This window comes from Strigops habroptila, chromosome W (genome assembly GCF_004027225.2).
Source record: "Strigops habroptila isolate Jane chromosome W, bStrHab1.2.pri, whole genome shotgun sequence".
Taxonomy (NCBI): Eukaryota; Metazoa; Chordata; class Aves; order Psittaciformes; family Psittacidae; genus Strigops; species Strigops habroptila.
In genome coordinates this window covers 9,468,942-9,495,278 of record NC_044301.2, presented here as the reverse complement: position 1 = coordinate 9,495,278, position 26,337 = coordinate 9,468,942, and the positions used below count along the sequence as shown (strand labels likewise).

Sequence of the window (26,337 nt, the reverse complement as noted above, 5' to 3'; positions counted from 1 at the left end):
ACAATAAGTTCAAGCACCTTCTAAAGACACATCACACACTGTGCCAGGCACTTGGATCTAAACAAGTTGCAGTTTCTCCCTTTGTCAGCTACACCAGAAAGAGGGCATCCAGTCTCTTAAGAGTTTTTAAAAAACTAGAATAAAAGTTATAACAAGAATAAATTGCCACAATGCCTAGTGTTTGGCCTGGAATTCTCCAATGTAAAGTAGTCTTTTTAATAAAACAGTGATTATTTACCCTATGTGAAACACAGGATCTAACAACATTGCTCCTCTCCAGTCAATCCAACATACTAGTTTCTCACTGTCCCAAATCTGTTTCCCCTTTTAGGGCTCCATTCCCTACCTATACTTCTTTCACCTAATTAATGCTCTGTTACACCACCACCACCACTCCAAGAATAAGACGCATTTGTAAACATACAAGTAGCCAATTCCAGAAACTCCCAAAGAGGATTTAATTTCTCTTTCTTCCCTTGCATGCAGTCAGTAGTAGTATTTCAATGAGAATTCTCCATTTTGCTTCTCTGTGTTCTTCACAACAGGAAATGACAACTGCACCTGCTTACCTCCAAAACCAAAAGAATTGCCCTATATAAACTCTAAATGGTTATCTTATATAGAGGGATTTTATATGCAAACTTCCTGAATGTGCACTTTTTACTGGGACAAGGCAATGATGTAGTAAGCTCATTTCCCCTGCCCCAAGAAAACTGACAGCATCTGCCATAGCAGAAAATTCCTGGTCTTATCAGATCAATATACATAGTTATTTGGTCATTTACATATGCATTTTTTATGCGTTATCAAGCTTCGTTCTCTGTTGGAGGAGAGTTTGTTGTTACCATAGAGTCTGGCCTGCGAGTCATCCTATCCAATTCCTCTTGAACATTTGTCAAACCTGGTTTTTGTCCTAAAAAAAAATTAAAAAAAAGGGGCAAGGTTAAAGCAATCTTATTTCAATTAAATGTTTTAACCAATGAGTACAAGTATTCATAAAATCACCTTTATATGGCACTACATTATTTAATTTCTCATTATTTTGCCACCTACCCAAGAATGCAGGGCCTGACACAATGCAATGTAAAGACTGATAAATACTAAGGTTTGATTAACTTTAAAGAGATGAAATACTGAATTATACAGCAGTATAAAGCACAAAAATATATGTGATATATTTTACAGCAACTACCACGTTACAGCAACTACCACATTTAGAATTTTCTATTAAAAAAAAAAAATCTACACCGTACTACATTCTATTAATAATACTGATTAGCAAGGACTTTATTTAAAACCAGATTTTAACCACAAGTTTTCCAGGGTATGTAGGACACCTGCTGCAAAAATCACATTTGTTTGGTCACACTTATACTTGCTGCATTTAATATTAAACAACTAACAGGAAGAACTCTGTTGTTCCTTGTCTGCAGACAACATTTCCCTTAAAAAGGGGACATGATTGCATATTCATGTAATAGAGCAGTCATTTCAAAGGACTTCTTCAATTGGAAACAGACACACTGAAGTATTTTATGGAAATGCATATCAGATTTTTATATTGGACTCAAAATTTCTTAACAATTCTCTAACTAAACCATCAGTTTAATTATCTCATTCTGAAAATTATAAACCCACAAATTAATCACTAAAATTGGAACAAGATATTCTAATGCTCAGAGCATACAAGCATTTAAAATTAGAAAGCTATATAACTATGTACAGCTTCCTTAAAAGAATTTAACAAGTGTCTGTTTTGCAGCTCAAATGTATGTGAAATATTAGATGGATTTTTTCCAGGGTACATGCTGAAAACATTAAGAAGGCAAGATTTGACTGTTAGAGATTTAAGTGTTTTTTTCCAAGGTACAAAGACTTTAAATAAGATAAAAGGTTACCTTTAATCACTATCAAGGTTTTAGACTTAAGTACATCGTAAGCCACTCTTAATAGCATGTATTCAAAGCACGAGCATTTAAACAAAATTAAGATTAGTACATTAACTGTAGTATAAGTTGCAATAAAAAACACTTCACATGTAGACTAATGGTACCTTGGAGTTAAAGACCCTAAAACAATAAAAACCGCACAAAATTCTTGCTCAAAAAAAAGTAGATCTAAATAAACACTGTGGCTTTTTTTTATGCTAGATGAAGTTGACCCTTCAGTCTCCAAAATAATACCAAGCAGCTGTCTCCTGCGACTACCTCATACCAGACAAAAAAAAACCAACATTGCCAAGCTGTTCAAAGACACATAGATACTGCCCTTTACCACCATCATGGGTGAGCACCCTCTATTATGAATTAAATTTGATACTTGCTTTCAATTTCCCTACAAAAACATTGTCAAGGACAGTAATCGCCTTAATCAATTAGATGTGTTCTATACAATCGTATGCATTCTCCTAACTAGAACAGAGTGACAGCAGGGAACTCTACTTCTTTATCTATTGCACAGGAACAGATAGGTGAAGGCAAAACTTAGAATTTGCAAGAATTTTCTTGTAAACATAAAAGATTTTGCATGAACTTCTAGACTTAAAAAAGAAAAACAACGTCCCACAGAAACCACCAAGTGAAGTTCCGTGAAATATCATGGTCTACACATGGAAGAAAGACAGTCCAGAAACATAAAAGCAAATAAGACAGGTGACGAATTACACAGCATGAAAAATGGACATGACAAAATCCGAGCAGATGAGAGAGTCCTCTCAAATAAGAATTAACATAGCAGAAACCAATCAATCAATTAGGCCAACCAGGATGTTGAGATCCACCATGTCTGTCTCATCCTGTGATAGAATCTCAACGTTTCAACCCCAGGATATTCATAGCCATGGGAGAAAAAGATGGTCTCTTTACATCTAAATATTTTTAGTGTCAACCTTCTGAAAACTTAAGGCTCTTGAAACAGTTTAGACATTTTAAATGCCTACGAAGATCATTTTAGCATATTTACTTGATGTCCTGGGTTCAGCTGTAACAGTCATTTTTCTCCTTCTTAGTAGATGGTGCAGTGCTGTGTTTTCAACTTCAGCCTGAGAACAATGCTGATAACACACCAATGTTTTTAGGTGTTGCTAAGTAATGTTTACTTCGACCAAGGACTTTTCAGTCTCATGCTCTGCCAGGGAGGAGGGGCACAGGAAGCCGGGAGGAAGCAGAGACAGGACACCTGACCCAAACTAACCAAAGAGGTATTCCATACCACAGCATGTCATGCCCAGTATATAAACCGGGGGGAGTTACCCAGAAGGCCCAAATCGCTGCTCAGGTCAGGCTGGGTATCGGTTGGCGGGTGGTGAGCAATTGTATTGTGCATCACTTGTGTTTAGTGTTTTGTTCTTTCCTTTCCCCTTTTAGTTTTATATTCTCTCCCCTTGTTATTTCCCTTATTATTATTGGTGGTAGTAGTAGTTGTTTTGAATTATACCTTAGTTACTGGACTGTTCTTATCTCAACCCATGGGATTTAGATTCTTTTGATTCTCCTCCCCATCGCTCCGGGAGCAGGGGGGGGGGGAAGAAGGGGGGGAGTGAGTGAGTGGCTGCGTGGTTCCGAGTTACAGGCTGGGCTTAAACCACCATACTTGCAGAGACAATGCTGCTGTAAATAAGACTCTCTCCAAGATATCATAGAATCATAGAATAGTTAGGGCTGGAAAGGACCTTAAGATCACCTAGTTACAACCACCCCCCAATACAGGCAGGGTCACCACACACTAAACCATGTCACCAAAGACTCCATCCAACCTGGCCTTCAAAACCGCCAGGGATGAAGCATTCACAACTTCCTTGGGCAACCCATTCCAGCGCCTCACCACCCTCACTGTAAAGAACTTCCCCTGTTTACGTTTGAACCCATTCCCCCTTGTCCTACCACTACAGCCCCTAATGAAAAGTCGCTCTCCAGCATCCTCATAGACCCCCTTCAGACACTGGAACGCTGCTATGAGGTCTCCACGCAGCCTTCTCTTCTCCAGGCTGAACAGCCCCAACTCTCTCTGCCTGTCTTCATACGGGAGGTGCTCCAGCCCTCTTATCATCCGCGTGGCCCTCCTCTGGACTTGCTCCAACAGCTCCATGTCCTTTTTATTTTGAGGACACCAGAAATGCACACAGTACTACAAGTGAGGTCTCACGAGAGCAGAGTAGAGGGGCAGGATCACCTCCTTCCACCTGCTGGTCACGCTTCTTTTGATGCAGCCCAGGATACAGTTGGCTTTCTGGGCTGTGAGCACACGCTGCCAGCTCATGTGAAGTTTCTCATCAACCAACATCCCCAAGTCCTTCACTGCAGGGCTGCTGTCAATCGCTTCTCTGCCAAACCTGTAGCTATGCCTGGGATTGCCCTGAATCAGGTGTAGGACCTGGCATCTGGCTTGGTTAAACTTCATACGGTTGGCATCGGCCCACCTCTCAAGCGTGTCAAGGTCTCTCTGGATGGCATCCCTTCCCTCCAGCGTATCAACCGAACCACACAGCTTGGTGTCATTGGCCAACTTGGTGAAGGCACACTGAATCCCACTGTCCATGTTGCCGACAAAGATGTTGAACAAGATCGTTCCCAACACCGATCCCTGAAGGACACCACTCATTACTGGTCTCCGATTGGACATTGAGCCATTGACCGCAACTCTTTGCGTGCGGCCATCCAGACAATTCTTTATCCACCGAGTGGTTCATCCATCAAATTGATGTCTCTCCAATTTAGAGACAAGGATGTCATGTGGGTCAGTGTCAAACGCTTTGCACAAGTCCAGGTACATGACGTCAACTGCTCTGCCTCTATCCATCAGTTCCGTAGCCCCATCATAGAAGGCCACCAAATTGGTCAGACAAGATTTCCCCTTAGTGAAGCCATGTTGGCTGTCACCAACCACCTCGTTGTTTTTCATGTGCCTTAGCATGCTTTCCAGGAGAATCTGCTCTAAGATTTTGCCAGGCACAGAGGTGAGGCTGACTGGTCTGTAGTTCCCTGGGTCTTCCACCTTCCCCTTCTTGAAAATGGGGGTTATATTTCCCTTTTTCCAGTCATCAGGAACTTCACCTGACTGCCAGGATTTTTCAAATATGATGGACAGTGGCTTAGCAACTTCATTTGCCAGCTCCTTCAGGACCCGTGGATGGATTTCATCAGGTCCCATGGACTTGTGCACATTCAGGTTCTTAAGATGGTCTCGAACCTGATCCTCTCCTACAGTGGGCCTAAGGTCTTCATTCTCACAGTGCCTGAATCTGCCTTCCAAGACTTAGGTGGTGTGGTCAGAGCACTTGCTAGTGAAGACAAAGGCAAAGAAGTCATTAAGAACCTCAGCCTTTTCCAAATCCAATGTAGCCAGTTCTCCCGATAGCTTCTGGAGAGGGCCCGCGTTGTCACTAGTCTGTCTTTTGTTTGCTACATAGCTATAGAAGCCTTTCCTGTTATCTTTCACATCCCTTGCCAGATTTATTCCTGTCTGGGCCTTAGCTTTCCTGACCTGGTCCCTAGCATCCTGGACAATATCCCTGTATTCTTCCCAGGTCGCCTGTCTTCACTTCTACCTTCTATAAGCTTCTTTTACCCCCCCCCCCAAGTTCTCTCAGCAGCTCCTTATCCATCCATGGAGGTCTCCTGGCCCTCCTGCCACATTTCCTTCTAGTTGGGACGCAACACACTTGAGCACGTAGCAGGTGATCCTTGAATATCGACCAGCAGTCTTGGGCCCCCCTGCCCTCAAGGACTTTATCCCATGGAATCTTACTAAGCAGGTTCCTGAAGAGGCCAAAGTCTGCTCTCTTGAAGTCCAGGGCAGGGAGCTTGCTGCATGCTCTTCTCACTACCCTGAGGATCTCAAACTTGACCATCTCATGATCACTACAGCCAAGGCTTCCCTGGAGCATCACATTCCCACCCAGTCCCTCCCTGTTGGTGAGCATGAGGTCAAGCATGGCACCTCTCCTTGTCAGCTTCTCTATTACTTGCAAGAGGAATTTGTCTTCCAGATGACTGAGGAACCTCCTGGATTGCTTGTGCCAGGCCGTACCGTCCCTCCAACAGATATCAGGATGGTTGAAGTCCCCCATGAGGACAAGGGCCTATGAGCGTGAGGCTGCTCCTATCTGCCTATAGAGCGCTTCTTCCAGAGTCCTCCTGATCAGGCGGCCTGTATCAGATCCCCATAGTGATGTCCCCCATCACTGTTCTCCCTTTGACCCTGACCCACAAGCTCTCTGTTGGCTGATCACCTCTCCCCAGACAGAGTTCCATACTCTCCAGCCTATCACTGACATAAATACCAACTCCCCCTCCCTGTCTGCCAGGCTTTTCTTTCCTAAAGAGCCTGTAACCTTCCATTCCAACACTCCAGCCATAGGAGCCATCCCACCATGTTTCTGTGATACCGACAATATCATATCCCCGTAGCCTTGTACACATCTCTAATTCCTCTTGTTTGTTCCCCATACTACAGGTGTTTGTATAGAAGCATCTGAGCCAAGCTTCAAATAAAGCTGACTCATTAGCTGGAGTGGCTGAAATATCTCTACATCGCTCCAAGCATTTATTACAGGTGCTGGCAACTCACTGGGAGTGTCCTTAACTCTTCCACAAAAGAGCAAGCACCAGCACCAGCTACCTTATAAACTGAACAAGAGCTTTTCAAACGCCAGTGTTACAAGCCCTTACCTTCTCAGGAAAGTTTCATCTTATATTGGCTGAATATAAGTCATGAGCACATCAGCTGACAAGAAACAGGCATATTCAGTTGTAAGTCAAAGACAGTTTTTCTGTTCTGAAAGTCAGGGAATGAGTGTGAGCTGCCAACTTAATGCAGCCAAGAAAAGCCATCTATGATCTTGAGATCACTCAGTAGAAGTGTTTCCAGCAGAGAAAGAGAACTGCTGTACCAGGCACTACATTGAGATATATCTGCAGTGCTGCACACAATTCTGTCATTCATGTTCAAGAAAAGATAAGCCAATGATGAGAACTAATGATGAAGAAACTAGTAGGGAAAACAGAGCTCAACCTCTAAGAGACAAGAAGAGAACTTGTCTAAGTTAGTCTAACAAAACAAGAAACTTAAGAAAGGATGAGTGCTGTGTCTAGATGCTTCAGGAGATAAATAATCTATTTAAATTAGAAGTTAATGCTGACACAAGGGGGGGGGAAGTACACACAGCCATTTGTTATTTTTGAGAAACTCCTGAAAGGTACATGATGTTCTAGAAGACAGAGAGCAAAGAGTAAAGCCCATTACAGACCAGTTAGTTTTTACTCTACTATTTTTTCCAGAAATAGCAATTATGTTTTAGGTGCTTACTGACAGCCTACCAGCATAACAATCAACAGGGATCTGTTACCAACAAGTTGTGTCAAGCCAACCAAATTTCTTTCTATGATAGCATAACAGGTCCTGTGGAGAAGGGAGAAGTGGTCAATATCACATCTCACATGACCTTCATATGAATAAACTAGACAAAACCCAGTCTTGATATTTCAGAAAAACGAATGTAATTCATAAAATCACCCATTAATTATCCATAGTACTAGTCAATATTTTTATTCAGCATGCTACCCTGTCCATCTATTGAAGATGTCAGATATGTAGACAAGCATGCATGAAGGGAATACAAAGGATTTTGAAAGACAGGTTTGGAGGTAAAAAAGTTATTTATATGAATTATCAAAATGGGCCATATTAATAGAATGGAAAACAATGATTAAGCAAATGTATGATCTTTTGAAATACTGAGGTAACTTGATACAGACTAGAAAACCTCCTACTGGGAGGCACAAATACTGGCTGTATTGTTATAACAAATCCTGTTTAATATCATACAGATAAAAATTAGCATCACACTCAGACATCTAAACAGAAGCACAATACATAACAGATTAATTAACCCCTACTTAGGGCAGACAAAGCCTTGTCTGATGTACTGCATTCACTTCTGAGCACCAAAAGAAACAGCTCATGTGAGTATACAGTCCAAAGGAGACCAGTAAGAATTATACGAGCCATAAACACACATCCTATGAGGAAAGGCCAACAGGAATACATTTTTGTAGTCCAGAGAAAAGTCACGGGCAAAAGGGTAATAGCTTTCAAATATGCAAGAGATTGCTGCAAAGACAGCTACATTCATCTCTGTCTCCACTTGAGCAAGACAAATAGTATTGGGATTAAGAAATACTGACTGTACAAGAGAAAAAAAATAACTAAGAAATGAAGTATTAGAATAGGCTTCCTGGTGAGATGACATCACGTCTTTTATTTCAGTTTGGTTTTAACCGCTAGCCAAGAACTCATAACTGATTCTGCTTTAGATAAAGAACATGCATGAAATAATCCTTAAAAAATTATTTCTAGTCCTTTTTTTATTAAAACAGTTAATTTGACACTGTGGTCAGTAATAGCACAAGGTTGCACTTGATGAAGCATGGGACACCTTTCAGTATTTAACTGAAGAGGGCATTCTGGATTAAGTATTTTTATAATATAGATACAATAATATTATGTAAACAACACAAATAATTCTTCTATTATCATCTTTATAATAAATAATTTTTATAAAGATAAATTACAGAAATCATCAAGATACACGAAAAAACACACCCCCAACAACAAAATACTGACTTGCCATAAGACAAATTCTAGCTAGTTTTGAGCTTTCAGAGCATGGAATGTCATATAAAACCTCCCCTGCCTAAAAAAAAAAAAAAAAAAAAAAAAAAAAATAAAATAAATTCCTTACTTCCCCTCTCCAGGAATAGTTTCAGTTTAAACACCCACACTCCAACAACTGGTTCTCTTACCAGCAATAACCATCACTGTGGCTGGCATCAAATACTTATCATTTCCAGTTTAGAATGCCTGGGGCCTTACACTCTCCTCTAAGCATCAGACACCATGGGTTTGACATCACCATTACATTTTACATGATTTTGTAAGTCTGGGATCAGAAGCAGACCATCTATCAATAATTTAGTAGTGAAATAATTCTGGAAAGAAAGCTCCTGAACATTAAGTGTGATGGGAATGCCAATATCAAAAAGAAGCAGTTAAATAATCCAAGTAGTAAATTTCTAATATCAGGTGCAACAACACCACATTTTATAACACTGAGTTCTGTAAAGGTACCAAGTATTCTGACGGGCTTCTTTTACTTTCACCTAGACCAGTGCAATTACTTACCAGCAAATACCTCATACAATGCAGTCACAGAACATACACAGAACAAATCCAGTTGTGTTGGATCACAATAAAATACTAATTAATGAGAGAATAACCTCAAGCTGTGATAAGAAGTAATAAATTTAAACTCGAACTCTGGAGAGAGTTCAATAGTTTGACTGGAAACTGCAGTCCAAACCCAATAAACTGCATTTCCTTCAAGCAACAATTAAGTGTAAAGAAAGGAAGGAATTCTAAAGTAAAAAAAGGAAATGGGCACTTTCTGAATATGATCAAGACTCAAATGTTAGTTATACCCCAGCAGTATAACTTCTTCGAAGAATCAAGTTATAAACAGGCTTAACAGAAGCCCTGGAGTTGTGAAGTTGCAGTAGTTTAGTTCTTTTTTTAAAGACTGCACATTTGGGCATTGTCATTTGTCAAGGTCTGTCACTTGACTGACCAGTTTAAAAGATATATGCAGTTAGATCAATGTGGACCTAAAATTATTGAAAATATGCAAAACAACCTGCAATAACAAGTCCAATACCTGATTTCTTGGCTATACTTTGCACTCCGCCAGCACCAGGACTCCCAGGAGAGCCAGTCTTTTTGCTCAAGAGACTGTTAAAGAAACTAGCCAAGACACCTTCACTTGCAGCATTATCTGAATAAAAAACAAATATATATATATATAAAAATAATCACGGAATAGGTATTGCTGGTAAATGATATAACTTACTTTTTACATACATACATAACTCTTACCAGTCAAGGAAATAAACCTCAAATATGAGTGTCTCTCCTTGCTCAATTTAAAGACACTAGTCCTTTGCATTCTTTGGCAAAGTCATAGATGACTGAAAGCATATTACTGCTCTTCTGGAATGGGGGGTTGTCACAAAACTTTAATCTATTTGTATGCTTTTGTTTTTTTCTAAATGTAGTAGCTAAGAAACAAAGTATTAAGTAAGTATGTTTAGGCAACTTAAGGAAATAATGTATTCTGAACTCCAACTGCTCTATTTCAAGTCATATGAATGACAAAAAAAGGGGGGGGGGGGGAATAAATCAAACCTGAAGCTATGTCATAAATTCCTGTTATTAAACTAAACCAAAATATTTTTACAAGAGGATTAAAAAAACCAAACCAAAACAAAGCCAAACCAACACATGATAAAAACAGTAAAATGATTATTCATACTTTTAATATTTGGATCTGGTTTCTTAACTGATGTTATTGGTGAAGCACTGGGTACATTAACGGAACCAGCTCTGCCTTGAGTTCTTGGGGATCCTGCAGGGCCTCTTGCAGGAGATTCCTTAAAACAAGTCAAAATCACACAAATCAAAGAACTTAAATGGAGTAATTATATAAAGCAAATGTAACACTACACACAAATTACTTTTTAAACCTTTATATTAGCACTGTAGTGTACGCACACTGGGGAAAACAAACAAAAACCAACACCAGTTATTTTGGGCATGCTCCTCCACTAGAAGAAAGGATGGATCACTGTAGGAAGTTTTCAGTTCAGTAATCATCAGATATTTCTATGCTTCCACAGTGAATTAGAATGAAATAATTTATAAGCAATATTTTAAGATATTGCCACCTTTTTTGTTTTTATTTCCTGCAGTTTGAGGGAGATTATATATTTCACACATTTACAAAATGAACCTCCCTACAGGTTAGAATCATTCCCCTCTTCCCTAGAAAGAAACAAAATGCCTCCTACTCTTAGATCTACTTACTGATGGTCTTGTAGGCGTTGCTGGCTGTTTGGCAAGGAATGACTGCAAAACAACATATTAAAAATAAATATATTTAAGAAAATATAAAGGAATAAGATACAGTGATATTTATTTGATATTTTTCTGGATATTTACAGGCTTCCTCTTTGATATTTATATACTTCCAGACTTTACCACTAGAGGACAGAGTTAAAATGAGTAAATAAGCTTCAGTCCTTTGTCTTACACAGCCGTTCCAGAACTATAAACCAGAACCACAGACACCCAAGTCTGTAACCCCTACAACATTTATAATCGACCATACAGGAAAGCGTTAATAGTTTTTTAAACAACAGAGCAGTAAAGAAAATGGCAAGATACGGCATAGCTAAATTTGACACCTTAAAGTCTTTCAAGCATCTGTCTGTAAGAAAACCACAACACTAAGATGTTTTAAAAGTATTTATATTTTACAGATCAATATAGCTGTTTTGCAAAATTTCAAATTATCTTCTTGCTCTTCTCCTTTGAAATGTAAATTATTTCTGTTCTCAGCATATTTTCCTTTCAACTTGCCAAGATACATATTTTCTACTTGTATTTCTTAAAATAGTCTTATTTCATAATTACATCTGAATTTGCAAAGCTGAAAAGTGGCTATCTAGTGATTTAAATGAGGAATGAAAAACTGAAAGCAACAACAATGAAGAGCTTAAAGTGAAATCTTATTCAGTAAGGACTTATTTTCATTCATCCATTCTTACCTGCTGCTTCATAAGAAATACTTGTTCATCTTCTGCTGCCAGCTCTTTATCGTGGACTAACTGTGGAACAACATATCTTGTTATTAGAGGTAAAAACTGAAACTACTCTAACTGTTTTTATGGTTTGGTGATCAAAAGGGAAGAAAAAGAGGCAAATCTTTAATACCATTAAAAAAACCCACAACAAAACCAAACTTCTTTCCACATTTAAAAGTAGTAACGTTAAAGAAGTTGTCATTAAAAAAAAAAAAAATTGTAAGTAAATGGAGTAGACTAACATTGATGCCAGCCTGTGGGTATTCTCCTAGAAAGATGAGTACTTGGTAAGTAGCCACATTCATCTTTTTAAGTATTAAACTCATCAGCATCTCTTCAAAGACCTGAGATGAACTTACTCTGTAAAACCCCACACTCAATCCCTCAGCCCCAAAAGCATTACGCTAGCTCTTATCAGCCCTAACACTGCTATTAGGCAATGATTATTTCCTATAGGTGCCATGAGTTACAAATAGGATTAAACCTTTCCCTTCCATGAAAGCTTCAAACGGTTCTTCCCTTTTCCAAATACCGGGTCTTGATCTAGAAACAACAGGTGTGTACGGAAGTCGTAAAAGAAGCTTTCTGATAGAAACCAGAAAACAATTTTATTTACAATTTTTCATATTATCCATTTTACACATATCCTACTCCTGTGTGCCTACACTCACAGTTAGCAGTAAACAGAATTTATATAGATCATTTACTGCTCTTGCCTTACACGAAGAAATCTGTCATTAATAGTACATTAATGCAATAGTGACAGACTGTCTTGTTTTACAAGATTTGCCTTTACATGGTAACCTCAATGCCATGTGTGTATATATGTAAATTGTTGAAGTCCTACAAAGGTATTCTCCATTTTCAAAAGGTGATTTTGCCCCATGCATTCAGAGGTTCATGTGAAATGGTTATTTTTGGACTGCCTTTCATTCACTGAAGTGAATGATTTCTGTGTTTGCTTGCAGTATTTTAAACAACTGGAAAACGAAAGCCTCATGTTTCACACATTTGGATACAAAACCTCTCTATATTTAATTCTGAGTTCTTCAACATTAATAGGTATTAGCAGCCATTCAAGCAAACTTTACTTACTTGTCAGGGCAGAGGGAAAAGTTTACCCCTTTTTACCTTTCTTATGAGAGGTTTTACAATGAAGTCCTCATATGCATCTTCTGGTTTCACTGTCATAAAATTTTCATGTAAAATGGCAATTTTATTTTCATTGTCCCAACCAGCAGGTCTATAAAAAGGAAGGAAAGCTTTGCCTTTTCAGTCACAAAAAAACACTTTTACAGAGACCATTTATTTACTGCCCTCTACCTCAATAAGGCAATTTTATTACAGGTCAGTCCTAGTTCTCAGCTAAATTCCAAAGATACTAAAAAGCTGGAATGGTATATTCTAAGTAACATGCACTAAGTTGTTTTTTTTTTTTTAACTCGGAATTTCAGACTCACATACTAAGCTTTTGAATGACACAAACCATTCAAGTTATTTTAACATGTGTTATATGAAGTATAGTGCTTAACAGCAAACAATCTGAAACCATGCTGCTCATACAATTGACTTACATAAAAACTGCATCCTTTTCTACCACTAAGGCAGGTGTGGTAAACTGAAAACCATATGTTTTATGTACAATGTACTTGTACAACAGATCAATGTTCTTTTCCTCCTTAACTGATGTATAAATCAAGGCAGCCCCATCTGATTATTTATTTAAGGAAAATTATTTAAGATATAGTTTTTAAATTATAGTAAGAATTTCAGAACAGTAGCTAATGGAGATATTAAGACTAGACCTAATTTTGAGAAGCAGTTCAAGGCAATAGCTAAAGCCATTTAGTATTCAGGGAGAGGAAGGGGGTATAACAGGATACTTTTCTTTGACATACACAAAGTTACATGCCCTCCCAGCCACTTAAATTTGAAAAAGTCAAAAACTTAGGAGACAGTTGAGATCTCAGATTTACATGGAAATTGCAAGTTCTGAGGGGAAAACCAAGAAAAAAAACCCTCATACAATGCAGGACAAATCCATTGTAAAGGAACAAAAGTGCCAAATCCATGCACAATTTAAAAACATCTATCAACAACTTCAAAACAACAAATGCTACATAGTAAATAACTAAACACCAAGCAATCTTGAAGTGCAACTTCTCAGATTAACTTTATGTGCAATTCAACACTAAAACATATTTTCTTGCTTCCAGATTACAGCAAATCTCTTCAGTGCAGGAAAGGATACACTGTAAGCAGAATTTACGAATGTGTGACTGAATGAAGTCGAAGTGTTCTTCTCTGTAATCATGCTCCTTCTCTAGTACACTCACTGCATCGCACTGGCAGAAAGGAAGAGAGAAAAACAAAACCAGAAAACCCAGTCATTTAATTCCAGCACATCCTAAAACATCTTCCTGATTATTACACACACATTTACTGTGAGCCTTTGGTTTTAAAATGCCACCAATAACTCAAAAGAGAAAGTAATTAACATATAATTGGTAAGGTTATTACCCTTTTGCAAAATTAAAAATTGACTTTTAAAATAAATCCCTTTACTATTAATCCAGAATTCATTTTGCATATCGGTATAAAGCACACCTTCTAGAAGAAATGTAATTAAACTTTTCCATAGTAGCAAACAGAACTAGAAACTCACTTTTGTACAAACTACCAGCACAGGAATACCAAGGTTGTGAGTCAGCACATTTTCTCCAAGTGGCAAAGAAACATGTTCATCTTCTTGGCCAGAAGGGCCTCTTCTCTGCGGTGATCCTTGGTAGCCTTCTTCAGGTTCTACATACTCTTGAAACTCCTTTATAACTATTAAGAGAGAGATCTTCTTAAGGCACAAAGGAACTAGTTCTTTTTAAACCATAATTAATCCATAGCTAACTAGAAATCTCAACTTCTTTTTTTCCTTTCATAATGAGGCACTCCATGAGAACAGAACACAAGCTCAAGCCTTGCGGCCCCTTCAAACATAACTCTCCTCCAGCGAAACTTACAGCAAGCTAAATTAAGTGCATTTATAGCTGCAAGAGCTATAGTATGCACAAATGCACATTCCTCAACTCAATGCATTTCATTATTGGGGGGCTGAAAACAGAAAACATAAATGTAGTTTAGCAACATAGCTTATACTCAGTGCAATTTGTACCTAGTTTGGGAAGAAAGCATGGTGAAAATGTAAATGGACCCAGAGAACACCAAGCTGAAACATCCACTCTTTCTTATAAACTATAACTCAACTTAAGTTTCTATTACTCTACATTTCTGCTGCAGGAGTCCAATGCTAGGCATATCAAAATTACACTGCATAAACACAGACTCAAGCACTTCTAAATATTATCTGAAGAGACTCAGTTATATTCTGAAAGACTACAGTGGAGTCCAGAGGAAACTAGATGCTTTCTACATTTTCAATGCTTTAATTTTATGGCAACAATGAATGTTCCCTATTGAATATTATCAGATATTAAAGTGCCTAAGAAATGGTATTAACACCATTTTGGAAGTGCACTGTGACCCCACACATGCTTTATCAAAACTGGGCTGCAACTTACAGCCTTTATGTCTTTTTTAAGAGAGAAAGCCACGGACCAGATCAATCTGCCTACTGGATGTGTCTGCTCCCAGCACAGCACTTCCTGAAGGCCCAGGGCTTTCCCTCACATGAAGCCTCCTCCTTGCTCAGCCATGAGGAGCTCTCAGGAAAGAGGCAAGCAAAGCTCCATGATTTACTCCCATGAAGGCGTCTTTATTTTACAAACAGTGGAAGCAGGCTGACTTTATGTACAGTAAGGAAAACTCTCCAAAAATGCTCCCAGTCCCCAGCATGGTCACAAAGACAGTGTTGTTCAGTACACCCATCCATGTGACAGGGAAGGAACTATCTCACAGAAAGCAAATTTGAAAAATTATCACCAAGTGATGATGTGCCATAAAAATCACACCTCCACTACAGTGTGCTGATTTATCTACCAGACTTGTGGCTTATCTAGGTAAAAAACCTTTTATTCAGAATTTTGCACTTAACAAAGCAAATGAATGCAAGTTTCCAATTAACTGTTTTGTTCTCATGTTTCTGCTTATTTACACAAGCTCCTGAAAACCAACTATAACAATAATCATTCATGTCACAGGAGCAATTGACTCCAAGTACCACCAAGAAAGCAATCCACAATTACTGTTAGGTTTTTTTTTTAGGTTACTATTGTTTTAGTAACAATAAAATCCTCAGTCTTGGAGTGCAGTATAACTGCAGTATGGAAATGGCAGACAAACGCTACAACTTACTGAACTAGACAGATCACAAAGGCCCAAAGAGCAGAACAAGAAAAATGCTGAACTCTTTTTCCGAGACAATCATTCCATATTTATACTCTATTACATTTCATATTCATGCAGCTTTCAGCTTTATTTTTTGTGAACTATCTTTACTGATCATAAGTTTTAGTCTTGTGAAAATAATTCCCAGACAACAGATGCCTGGGCAAAGTAAGTTTCTTTTAGCTTAAGAATTGACAAAAAAAAAATAATTAAAAAAAATATATATATTGCTGCTGTTTCAAGTATTTAGCTTCCAGAGGACATTAATATAACAGCCATTTTACCAGTATACTTCCTTTCTGCATTTCTTGATTCTTGACAGTCTTCTGCTTTGCTGTCATAAAGGGGAAGGCAAAATTTAGATCTTCCCTGAAATAGTTATTCAAATGCCTGTTATTTAAACAATGATTTATCATAATTGAGCCTGAATTAAATTAGAACATTTAAACCGACATTATTTATCTGAACCCACGCTAGCCAAGCTTTTAGCAAGGAATTTCCAGAGGGGCTCAGTGATAGGAGTGAGTGCAGACAAACAATGCTCTTGGTATACTCCGAATAATTCAATTTCTTTTGAGATGCCTGTTGCTTCCATATGTGTGTCCTGCCTCCCATTCTGGAAGCTCTTTAAGCACAAAAGTTCATATTCCTCATGCTCATATACCAGATGGAGCCTAGCATCATCCACCCAGTAAAGCCAAGAGTCAGTATCTCAAATAGCAAACACAAGACAAAAGGCTGGGTGGAGAAAGGCCACGAAAACCTTGAAAGCAAAGACAAGTAGTCCAAAGTTCAATTCCATTGAGAATGGTGAGCTAACAAAAGGATTTCTGGAAACTGTTAATAACATCTTAGTAATGGAGAAAGTACAACCTAGCAGCACTTTAAACATATGCTAGTGGGACAAAAAATGTTTCTCCAGGGTCAACAAGAACTAGTAGGTACTGGAAAGCACCATAGGCATTCAGCTTGGTCCACATGACATAGCTTGTATCTAGAAATAAGTATAAAGGGAACACGGTTCTGCAAGCTGAAGTTAAGAAACATGCACTCATGTGATGTTATGCTGCAGTGGGGCTTTACTGGAGTGAATTTAGCACATCTCTCCACTCTACAAGCCTGTTTCTCTGTTCTGACTGCCTGCTTTGCATATGCGCTTTATTATCCCAGGTTTTTCATATCCAGGCTATTGCAATGCAGTGAATCTTCATTTTCTAAGTGGCAGCTTACCTCAGACAGTGTACGAAGCAGGATTTTAGCAAGGAAAACTTTGCTGGTGTTGCTTTACTGATGAACTGTAGTCACAAGTCATTCTTCAGGCCTGTGTACTTTATATTGTCTAAGCAGTTACACTAATAAAACCACAGTTACAATAGGAATTTCTTTTAGCACAGCTTGCTGTTAGAATTACAAGCTATGGTGGCCAAAGTTTTGAGCACAGATCTGGCCTTAGGGACAGTCTGCAAGAAGTCAGAAGACAAATATCCAAGATGACACAAGTGTCCTACCCAGTGACTGAGAAAAGGAGCGAGATGGAAGTTTGGGAGTGAAGACATTAAGGCCCATGTTTCACCTGGATGCTGATATTGGACCGAAGTTCACCGCTGAGCCATGAGATGGCAGCAGAGTCCTGCAAGTGTGTGAATTAGCTCTCCAATTTTCCTTTTCTCTCAACTCTTATCGAAGCACAAGAGAAACTAGGAATTTCTACAACACTAATTTAGAAATCTCTAAGACAACACTATTGGAATGTCTTCTAAGTTGCCCAAATACGGTGGTAAAGCTTTGCCATAGCTGTAACTGGCTCCTTAACACAGTACACTCTTAGTGAAGGCTGAAAACACTCTGCATTTATTTGGATTGCCATAAAATTTGGTGTGTCTCAGAAAAGTGCAAATCAGGTTAGCTGCTGTACTGTGAGACTAGAACTGCCTTTCCATCTCCCATTCCCCCAAAATCTCTCTCACACACACACAAAAAAAAAAAAAAAAAAGAATGCTTTTTCCTCTTAAAATTGTCAGTCATTAAGATTAAACTCTAGCTAGCATGCTATAGGGGACATAGCAAGCCTTTCAGGAAAATAATTTAACATTCAGAAAGAATATCAGCTACACAAATACATCTGAATGCTCACAGACCAAACAGATTACACTGCTCCCTAAAGTGAATCTAAGAAAGCTACTAGACAGTATTTGCAAGGTTGAAACACTCCAGTACAGCCAGCCACCAGCCCTGAACAAAAACAGCAACCAGCAAGGATCAGTCTGAATCTATACTTCAGCTGAAGAGGAATCCACGTGGCTAAGGTCTTTTCTGCTGAAGGACTTTATTTTGAAGTAATTCAATATGAAAACAAACAAAAAAACGCTCAAGAAATATTCAAAACTATTTTAGGAAAGAAAAGAAGCTGCAGGCAATAAAAATACTGCAGTGACACCTGCTTGCCAGTGCCAGATTCTTTCCTGCCACAGATATGCCAGGAAAGAAAGTTAATTTATACAATATTCCTAAAGTCACAGGGTAGGAGAGGCTGTAGTGAGAGACAATTAGATGTACCAGGATCACAGTCTGAGCCTTGTGAAAAACAAAGGCAGAGACACCTACTGGAAAACACACACGGTATGGGAATGGGACCTGGCTTAGATACAAGAAAGCAGACAGCTCACTTCGCTACTGAAATTTGTCACTATTTTTAAAAGCATGATTCTGTATGGAGGTTGGTTGTTTGGTTTTTTTGTTTTGTTTTGGGTTTTTTTTGTGTGTGTGTGGTTTTTTTGGGGGGGTTTTTTGGTTGTTTTTTTTTTTATTGTCCTTTATAAAAATCAAATTATCAAAATCTCATTACTGCAGGGGATTTAGACCACTAATTCACCTGATGTTTTGTTAGCACAATGAAACTGGAAGAGTTGTTTTAAAGCCTAATAGAATCTATCTGAATTAGAGTTATAATCACAACTTCAAAGTAATTCTTATCCAACCCATTCTCAAAACACTAATCTGAAGAAATTTATCATTACAAAAGAAAGTTGCAAGAGCTAGTAAAAAAAAAAAAAAAAAAAAAAAAGACCAGAATGTATGGATGCACAAAGACTTACACTTCTGTTCCATGTCTCTCATCTCTTCTGGAGGAATTTTCATCTTATCAATATGTTCTTGCAGGACACTGGCCCATTTCTGTAAAGACTCCATAACAGTCCAAGGTCTAGACATATCTGCAACAAAGACTACAATGGTGTCTTGCAGGGATTCTGCAGAAACTGCAAACTTCAATAGCCCTTTATGATATAAGTCTCCATCTAGAATCCAAACATTACAGCGAGTATGATCTGAAAAAGAAAGGTATGGTTGTAATTCAACAGATGCCAACTTTTTGCTTTGCTAGTCTGCAAGTGAACAGAGAAGTACATTAATGTTAAATAGAAGGCCAAAGCCCAGCTACCAGCAGATCTTGCCTGTTTATTAAGACAGGTGCATGTGTAAATGCCTACATTACTCGGTAGATGCTTTCATTTAACAGGATTTTTTTTCTTGGTTCAGAATCTTTTTGTTCGGGGGGGGGGGGGGGGAATCTGTTCTTTGGCTTTCACTAAGGACAGCTGGCACGACAGCTTTTAGACACTGCACAGCATTCCTGAATTTGTAAGATGTATATTACAGGCAAAACCAGAATACGTGTGCCATATGTAACTCCAAATTCCAAAGGTGTGGTTATAGCTGAGTCCAGCAGGGAAGCCTTAGATGTCCCTCAGACACAAAAGCTGGTTTAACATACTAAAGGCATCTCACAACAGAAATAAGCTGCAAACAAGACACAATCAATAAGCAGCTTAGGTTTCTAACACTGACCAAACCTTAAAGTTATGCTACCTGCTCTTAGTTCACATTGGCCTCTACTTGCAGGCTCCTTACAGAATGAGTACTGGACAAACCATTTGGAATTTTAGTTTGTGTGTTTCTCCCCCCTCCCAGTGTTTTGGTAGCAACTGGACATTTTTTTGCTGAAATGCAAGGCAGGGGGTGGGAAAAATCAGCTGGAACAGACAGCTGGCATGAGAAATTTTACCCCAAACCTGAACTTTGGCAAGAATAGAAGAAACTGAAAATGGAGCATCAAGTAGGAATGATGTATCAGATCCTCTGAACAACCAATTCTGTCCAAATGAATAAAATAAATTACATTATTCTCAGAACTTCCTCCTTAAAAGGAACAACTCCATTTGTTTCTATCCTCTAGACTTTTCCTAGTACTTCTTCCAAAGTATTCCCTATTCTACTACAGCTGTCCAGAGGGAACAGTGGGTCTCCATAGGTATTAAATACAAGATACATGAATTCTAATATGTGAATTCAGCAAACCAATCACTGCAGAGCACAGATTTTCAAACCAGCTACTGAGCTTCATCATTACTCTGCCTCACTATATTTCTCTGCTCTGTGCTCCAAATCTTAAAAATACAGTACTAGTTGTTCACAATTTGGCAAGGACTTGATGTCAAAATTCAACTTTGTCAGGACCACATCAAGCTCCTAGTTAGTCATATGATGTAAACAGTAACTGAACCTTTCACAGTGGCTATGACTGGAGACACCAGAACAGAGCCAACAGTTACCAGATCCTCTTGGAAAAGCAGGTGCTACTTATTAAAAACTATTTCAGTAGCTGCTAAAACTACATTTCTAAACCCTGTCAATATTTCGTTATCCCTTTAGCCATGAAAGACTTCCAGCTTTGATGAATTTTACTGCAGATGGTCGATTCTGTGAACTGCAACTATAACTCCTGTGTTTATTCAAAAAGGTATCAGTGGTAATTAGACAACCCTTGTCCAAGCTGTGCAGAGAAGCAAAACAGGGAAAAATAATTTCCAAGAAAACTACTTTAAAGATGTTGACAAAAAGACAATTTTCCCATTAGAAACCAGTGTACCAGCAGCACTTAGCTCAATCTGGAACAACCAGTTCAACTGGAATATGCATATGACATGACTGAGGCCAGTCCAAACCTGAGGCAAAAAAACAAGACTACTTGATTTTGTGACAAATAAGAACACAACAGAATGGCTCTACTTCACTGGCACATTTGGCACAGTCAGGACAGCTGTACTGCATCTGTAATCTGAGGCAGTTCAACCCAAAGATCTCTGTGGTGGTTAGAATTGCCAGCTAACCCACACAGTACTGCTGCAAAACCAGTCAATGTTTGTCTCGCTGTCCTGCTGTACATCCTCACTTTAACTACTCTGCATGAGACTCTAAAAGCTACTCTAGAAACACATATCCTTTAAGAAAATTATGCAGAGCCTCTCTTCTACCTCCTACAAATTAAGATTCTCAGCTCTCGAAAGCAGACTTACCAACATATGCACAAAACATCTGCTCATCACAAAGACAAAAAATTAAAACTGGCCACACTCCCTGAGAAAATCCACTAACAGAGGACTCTTGGGCCTGAGCTGCACAGTCGTTTAACATTCCCAGTTAACTTTACAGGTAGTGCTGCGTTTTCCTCCAGATGAACCATGGTGTCATGTAAGCAGAAGCAGCCACATGCTCCAATGATATCGTGCCTGGGGCTACTGATCTAGGAGAATCATCTCTCTCTCAAAACTGCTTCTCAGGCATCCCCAAGCCTCGTCTTGAATAAATGTCTCACCCTAGGCAGAACTTAGGATAGTATCCTAAGAAGGAGATTTTTCAGGTAGAGATTCAGTAGTGGACTTATTCTAAGTTATCCTGAGACCCAAGGAACTACTGCACATTACACTGAACAAACATCTAACAGAACTGAACCAGCTAATTACCAAAACAGTGGTGATGTGTATCTTGCCATCCAAGCTAGGTATCAGCCACTGTCAAGAAACAAGCAGATAACAGAGAAAGCTAAAACGTTAGTGTGCACCTGTATTAGCCACAGGGGTCCTTCATAAAAGAGGTGCTTTCCATGCATTTAAGTTTCCTAAAACCAAAACAAACAAAAGAAACAACCAACCACAACCACCAGTAACAACCAACCACAATCACCCACCACCACAAACAAAACCAAAACAAAATGTAACCACTGACCTAATCTTTAGGGGAAAAGACAAAAGTAACTGTAAACCAAGATACACACCTAGCAATCTAGAGTAATTCTACTTAAAATGTAGGAGGAGCCAGACTCAATTATCCTTTAAGGAGGAAGCAGGGGGAGGATAAGAAACAATACAGAAGATTTTCCTCAATATTTCCAAAGGGAGGTGGGAGGTAGATAATGACTCAGCACTATGACCAAAACATTTCTCCTGGACAGAATAAACCCTTCTGAAATGAACAAGAAAAAGGCAAAGAGAACAAAGAAATCTTCTAGCACCTGGGAAAGAAGCTGGAAAGATCTCACCCCACTACAGAGTTTCAGTTACCAGTGTAGATTTGACACCCCTGGAAATCCTTGTGGTTTGCTGGTCTTGAACAGGTTGGAGTATAATGAGAAGCAGATACCCTCAAAAATGAACATGTGATAGTAAGCTCCTGAATGCCTATCCTGAATTTCTTTATGGCTTCCAAGAATTGTGGGTCAGTTCTACAGGTTTTGTTTCCAAATATGTATCTGAACAAAGAGTTCTTTAAGAAACAAATCCTAACCTGTCCCAGAGAAGGAATAGTGCTATCTTTGCCTGCTGGGAGGTCTTGACCCACTTTGCTTGCTGATGACACTGAGACAGAAAGGAAAAAGGCATGTATTAAGTGCTAACACATTCATTAAAGGGATGCATGAAGACCTGAATTCTCCAGCTGAGTCTGGTAGTCAAAAAGGTCTTTTAATTATTTATTTTTTCCCCTGCTAGTGCTGCCTGAGTTCTTATGACAGGCTTCTCCTAATCACCTCAAATACTCATCACCTCCAGATACTCAGGAATAGCCCCAAAATGTTTCCAAAGAAGGAACATACTTGAGGTTTGATAGCACCAGGAAAAATAGCACACCAAACATTTTTCTGTTTATAATACCATCTCCTTTGATGTTTCAAGAAGCCTGATGTCACAGGCTGCCTTAACACTTCTAATCATAGTGGTTTTTTTTCCCCTGAAGTATTTTGCAGTACTAAAGAAGCTTGTGCACGAAAGCACTTATGCCAAGAACTTCAAGAAGCCAAGAATGGCTCAGCACTTAAAGTTACAGCACAAGAGATTTTTAGGAACTGCAAGATTAGGTGGCCACTGAAGACACAGGCAATGTACTCATCCTTTCATTGCGCCTAACTTAGTATCCAAAGGCAGTTTACTACCATGTGAGCACAGGACCAATCTCCATAACAACCAGTCACATATGGTACTTAATCACTCCTGCAAGCCTTCAGTACATTTCCATTTCCAGAATACCATTATAGGATCTTCCTAGTTGATGTGTTTTCAGGAACATGGATGAACTGCCATCATTGCTTCCCTTTTCTGAACTGAAAGCTCAGAAGTCATGAACAAGGAAGACTGTCATTCCCCATTTCTGAAGACAGAAGCTAGCACAAAATTGGTCCCAGCCATTTGCCCAAAATGAGACAAGCAGAGGCAGATTTACGAGCAAGGAACTCGCTCCCCATCTCTTCCTGTCCCTAACCCTCCTAACAATAAAGGTATTCTGATCATCAGACCTGCTTTTAAACAGTCTCTTCTTGTCATCCCTCTCCCATATAGTAGAGAAGAGCAATCATCAACAGCAACAAACACAAAAACAAGGGGCAAAGAGACAAGCTTCAGTTTGAGAAAAGGAAATACTAATTTTGACTTTAAGTACTGTTCTTCACTCATTTGACTCTAACAAAACATTTCAGTTATAGTTAACCAAAATTCTGCTCACAGCCCCCACAAGGAAACAAAACTCCATGCCCAGAAATCCATAATGAAAATTAAATTCTCATGGATGTATCACTTACTTGGTATAGTTATCAAGTAGCCATACCAAATGACAATATATCCGCTAGTAAGTCAACATCGGCAAACGTATCTACCCTAAAAGTAAATGGATCCCGAGAGCTGCTCAAGTGTACTTTTCCCTCATAGACAGGTCAAGCTGTAAGAAGGGCAAGAGGAGAATGTACACTGAAGGCAAAATGCATTTCACTTTTAAGAAACTGATACAGCTTCTAAAAGATACAGAGCAATGCTGGAACCAGCTACTTGGGTATAACCCAAAGTACACTGATGAAAGCACAGTTATTAAAAAAGCATATCAGTTACTTAATTACAGTAAAGAGATTGCATATAAAAAGAACTTACCATCTCTGTCTTCATCATGAATATTTAGATACAAGTATTCCAGCCCTCTTCCTTTCTTGCCATGCTCTGCTCCCTGTATTTTGGTCATAAGTGTGGTTTTACCTGAGCCATCATCGCCTTCCAGTAAGTTTGGGGGGGGGGGGGGGGGGGGAAAGATTTTTTCAAATTATTAAGTAACCAGAAGTATCCTTGTACATTTTCAGACCATACTTGTTATTTTCTTTCAAGTACTCCAGCTGAATCCAATGGCTTATACCACAACACAATTATTCTCTATTATAGAATGGTCTGGCCTTGAACACTGCCAGGGATGGGGCAGCTACAGCTTCTCTGGGCAACCTGTACCAGTGCCTCACCATCCTCACAGGTAAGAGCTTCTTCCTAATATCTAATCTAAATCTACCCTCTGACAGTTCAAAGCCATTATTACATATATTTAAACAAATGAAAAAACAAAACCAAAACTGAACATTATAAATGTCACAGCGCAAACCAAAAAGAAAGTAGATCTATCAGTCTGAAGACAATAATAGCATAGATCATATTGCATAACCTAATTTTAACAAACTGACATGTCAGTTTGTTCACATCACTGCTTTAAACACCTTTGTTTCTACAAAAAACCAACCCCAACCACCAAACTGCTCTTGTGTGTTACTTACCAAAAACAAGAATATTCTTGCCTGATGGCAACTTAGATCTTGACCGGGTAGAAACTTCGCTCAGTATTGAGGACCTAGAAAAACAGCATCACTGTTGTTAGGCTGACACGCACACATGCGCACACAAACACAACCCACACAACTGCCCATTTGACAGCACCAATGAGCTTAGCAGATCCACACAGACCAATCCAGTTACATTCAGGCTATTTTACAAACTGGAAGTGATATTACAGTTAGAGATTTAAGTTCATTTTAAAAGACCAAAAGTATGCCACCTTTTGAAGAAAAGCTTTTATAGTTTCTAAAATGCATGCAGTAACGTTTTTCTCCCGTTGTAAAAGGCCACATTACTGCAAAACATTACTTTTCAACTGATAACTAACTCCTTCCACAATTCATTACTGTATTTTACACACAGCTTTTTCTGCTATTATTAGTGTTTTCAAAAGCGTTACTCAGAGACAAGTGACAGGAACATGAGAGAGCAAGTCTTGTGGAGCCTATCCCGCAGATCTCCCGCAGAGCCACACCTCAGGCACTCCGCACGCCTGCCCTCCCCACTCTAGCAGCTATGCTGCCTTATTCCCGCGGGTGTGGGGTTCCCTCCAGAGCCGGGAAGGGTAGCATTCCTCATCAGTCCTGGCGCCTGGGCCGGCCTCCGCCGTAGGCAGCTGCCGCGCCGCTCCTGTCAGCAGGGCCCGAGCGCGGCCCGCAACCGGCGCCCACCGTCTCCCTACCCAGTCGGGCGGGGCGAGGGCTGAGGCAGCCCGGCAGCACAGGGAGACCCCGCCGTGACAGGCACCGAACTCCCGAGAGCAGCCGCTCAGCTCCACCGCCGGGGTGGCCACGGCCCCAGATGCCTCCCCCCCCCCGGGCATTCACCAGAGGTTCTGCCCCTCCTCCTCCTCCTCGCTGGGGAGCTCAGCACCGCCAAACCCATCCAGCCCCAACAACTTCTTCTCCACCAGCACCAGCGCCATCTTGCCAAATACAGCCACAAAGAGTGACATCACCCGGGCCCGCGAGGACCCAGCTCCTCCCTTGTCCCGCCCTTCAGCGGAGGCGCCCCACGCGGACCCGTCGTCGCTTCTCGCCCCTGGCGGCCGCGCTGGTTTCTGATCAGGCGGAGCGCAGGCAGCCCCGGTAGCGCGCTGGGCGGTGCCTACCGCGGCGGGGAAGGAGGGGGAGGGGGCCACCGCCGGCAGCGCCCCCAGGCGCCGGGGAGGAGCGAACGTCGCCGCTCCCTGCAGCCTGCTGTGCTGGGTCGCTCAAGCCGCCTAAAAATGAGATTAATTATTCTTATGCAATTATATTTTCATGATGCACATTATGTGTGGATTTCAAAGCATTTCATGCAAGAAAATAAGTATCGAGATTGCACAGGCAATCAAA

General features: G+C 39.7%; 1 protein-coding gene across 4 annotated transcripts; it reads right to left on the bottom strand.

The window, feature by feature from the left end:
- Positions 1–25,947, bottom strand: LOC115619096 (cytoplasmic dynein 1 light intermediate chain 2-like). Of its 4 annotated transcripts, none has more exons than XM_030511123.1 (13): positions 25,828–25,947; positions 24,943–25,016; positions 24,281–24,397; positions 19,127–19,357; positions 14,359–14,522; positions 13,945–14,038; positions 13,268–13,403; positions 12,825–12,936; positions 11,658–11,717; positions 10,915–10,956; positions 10,364–10,481; positions 9,710–9,826; positions 1–913 (listed from the first exon to the last, which is right to left on the bottom strand). In XM_030511123.1, the coding sequence occupies exons 1-13, from the start codon at positions 25,923–25,925 to the stop codon at positions 807–809; spliced, it is 1,470 nt and encodes a 489-aa protein (XP_030366983.1). In that variant the 5' UTR covers positions 25,926–25,947; the 3' UTR covers positions 1–806. The 4 variants fall into 4 exon arrangements, with proteins under 4 accessions (XP_030366983.1, XP_030366986.1, XP_030366984.1 ...); XM_030511124.1 differs by lacking the exon at positions 1–913 and adding an exon at positions 8,757–9,255; XM_030511125.1 differs by lacking the exon at positions 1–913 and adding an exon at positions 8,757–9,175.
- Between the last annotated feature and the right edge of the window lie 390 nt (positions 25,948–26,337).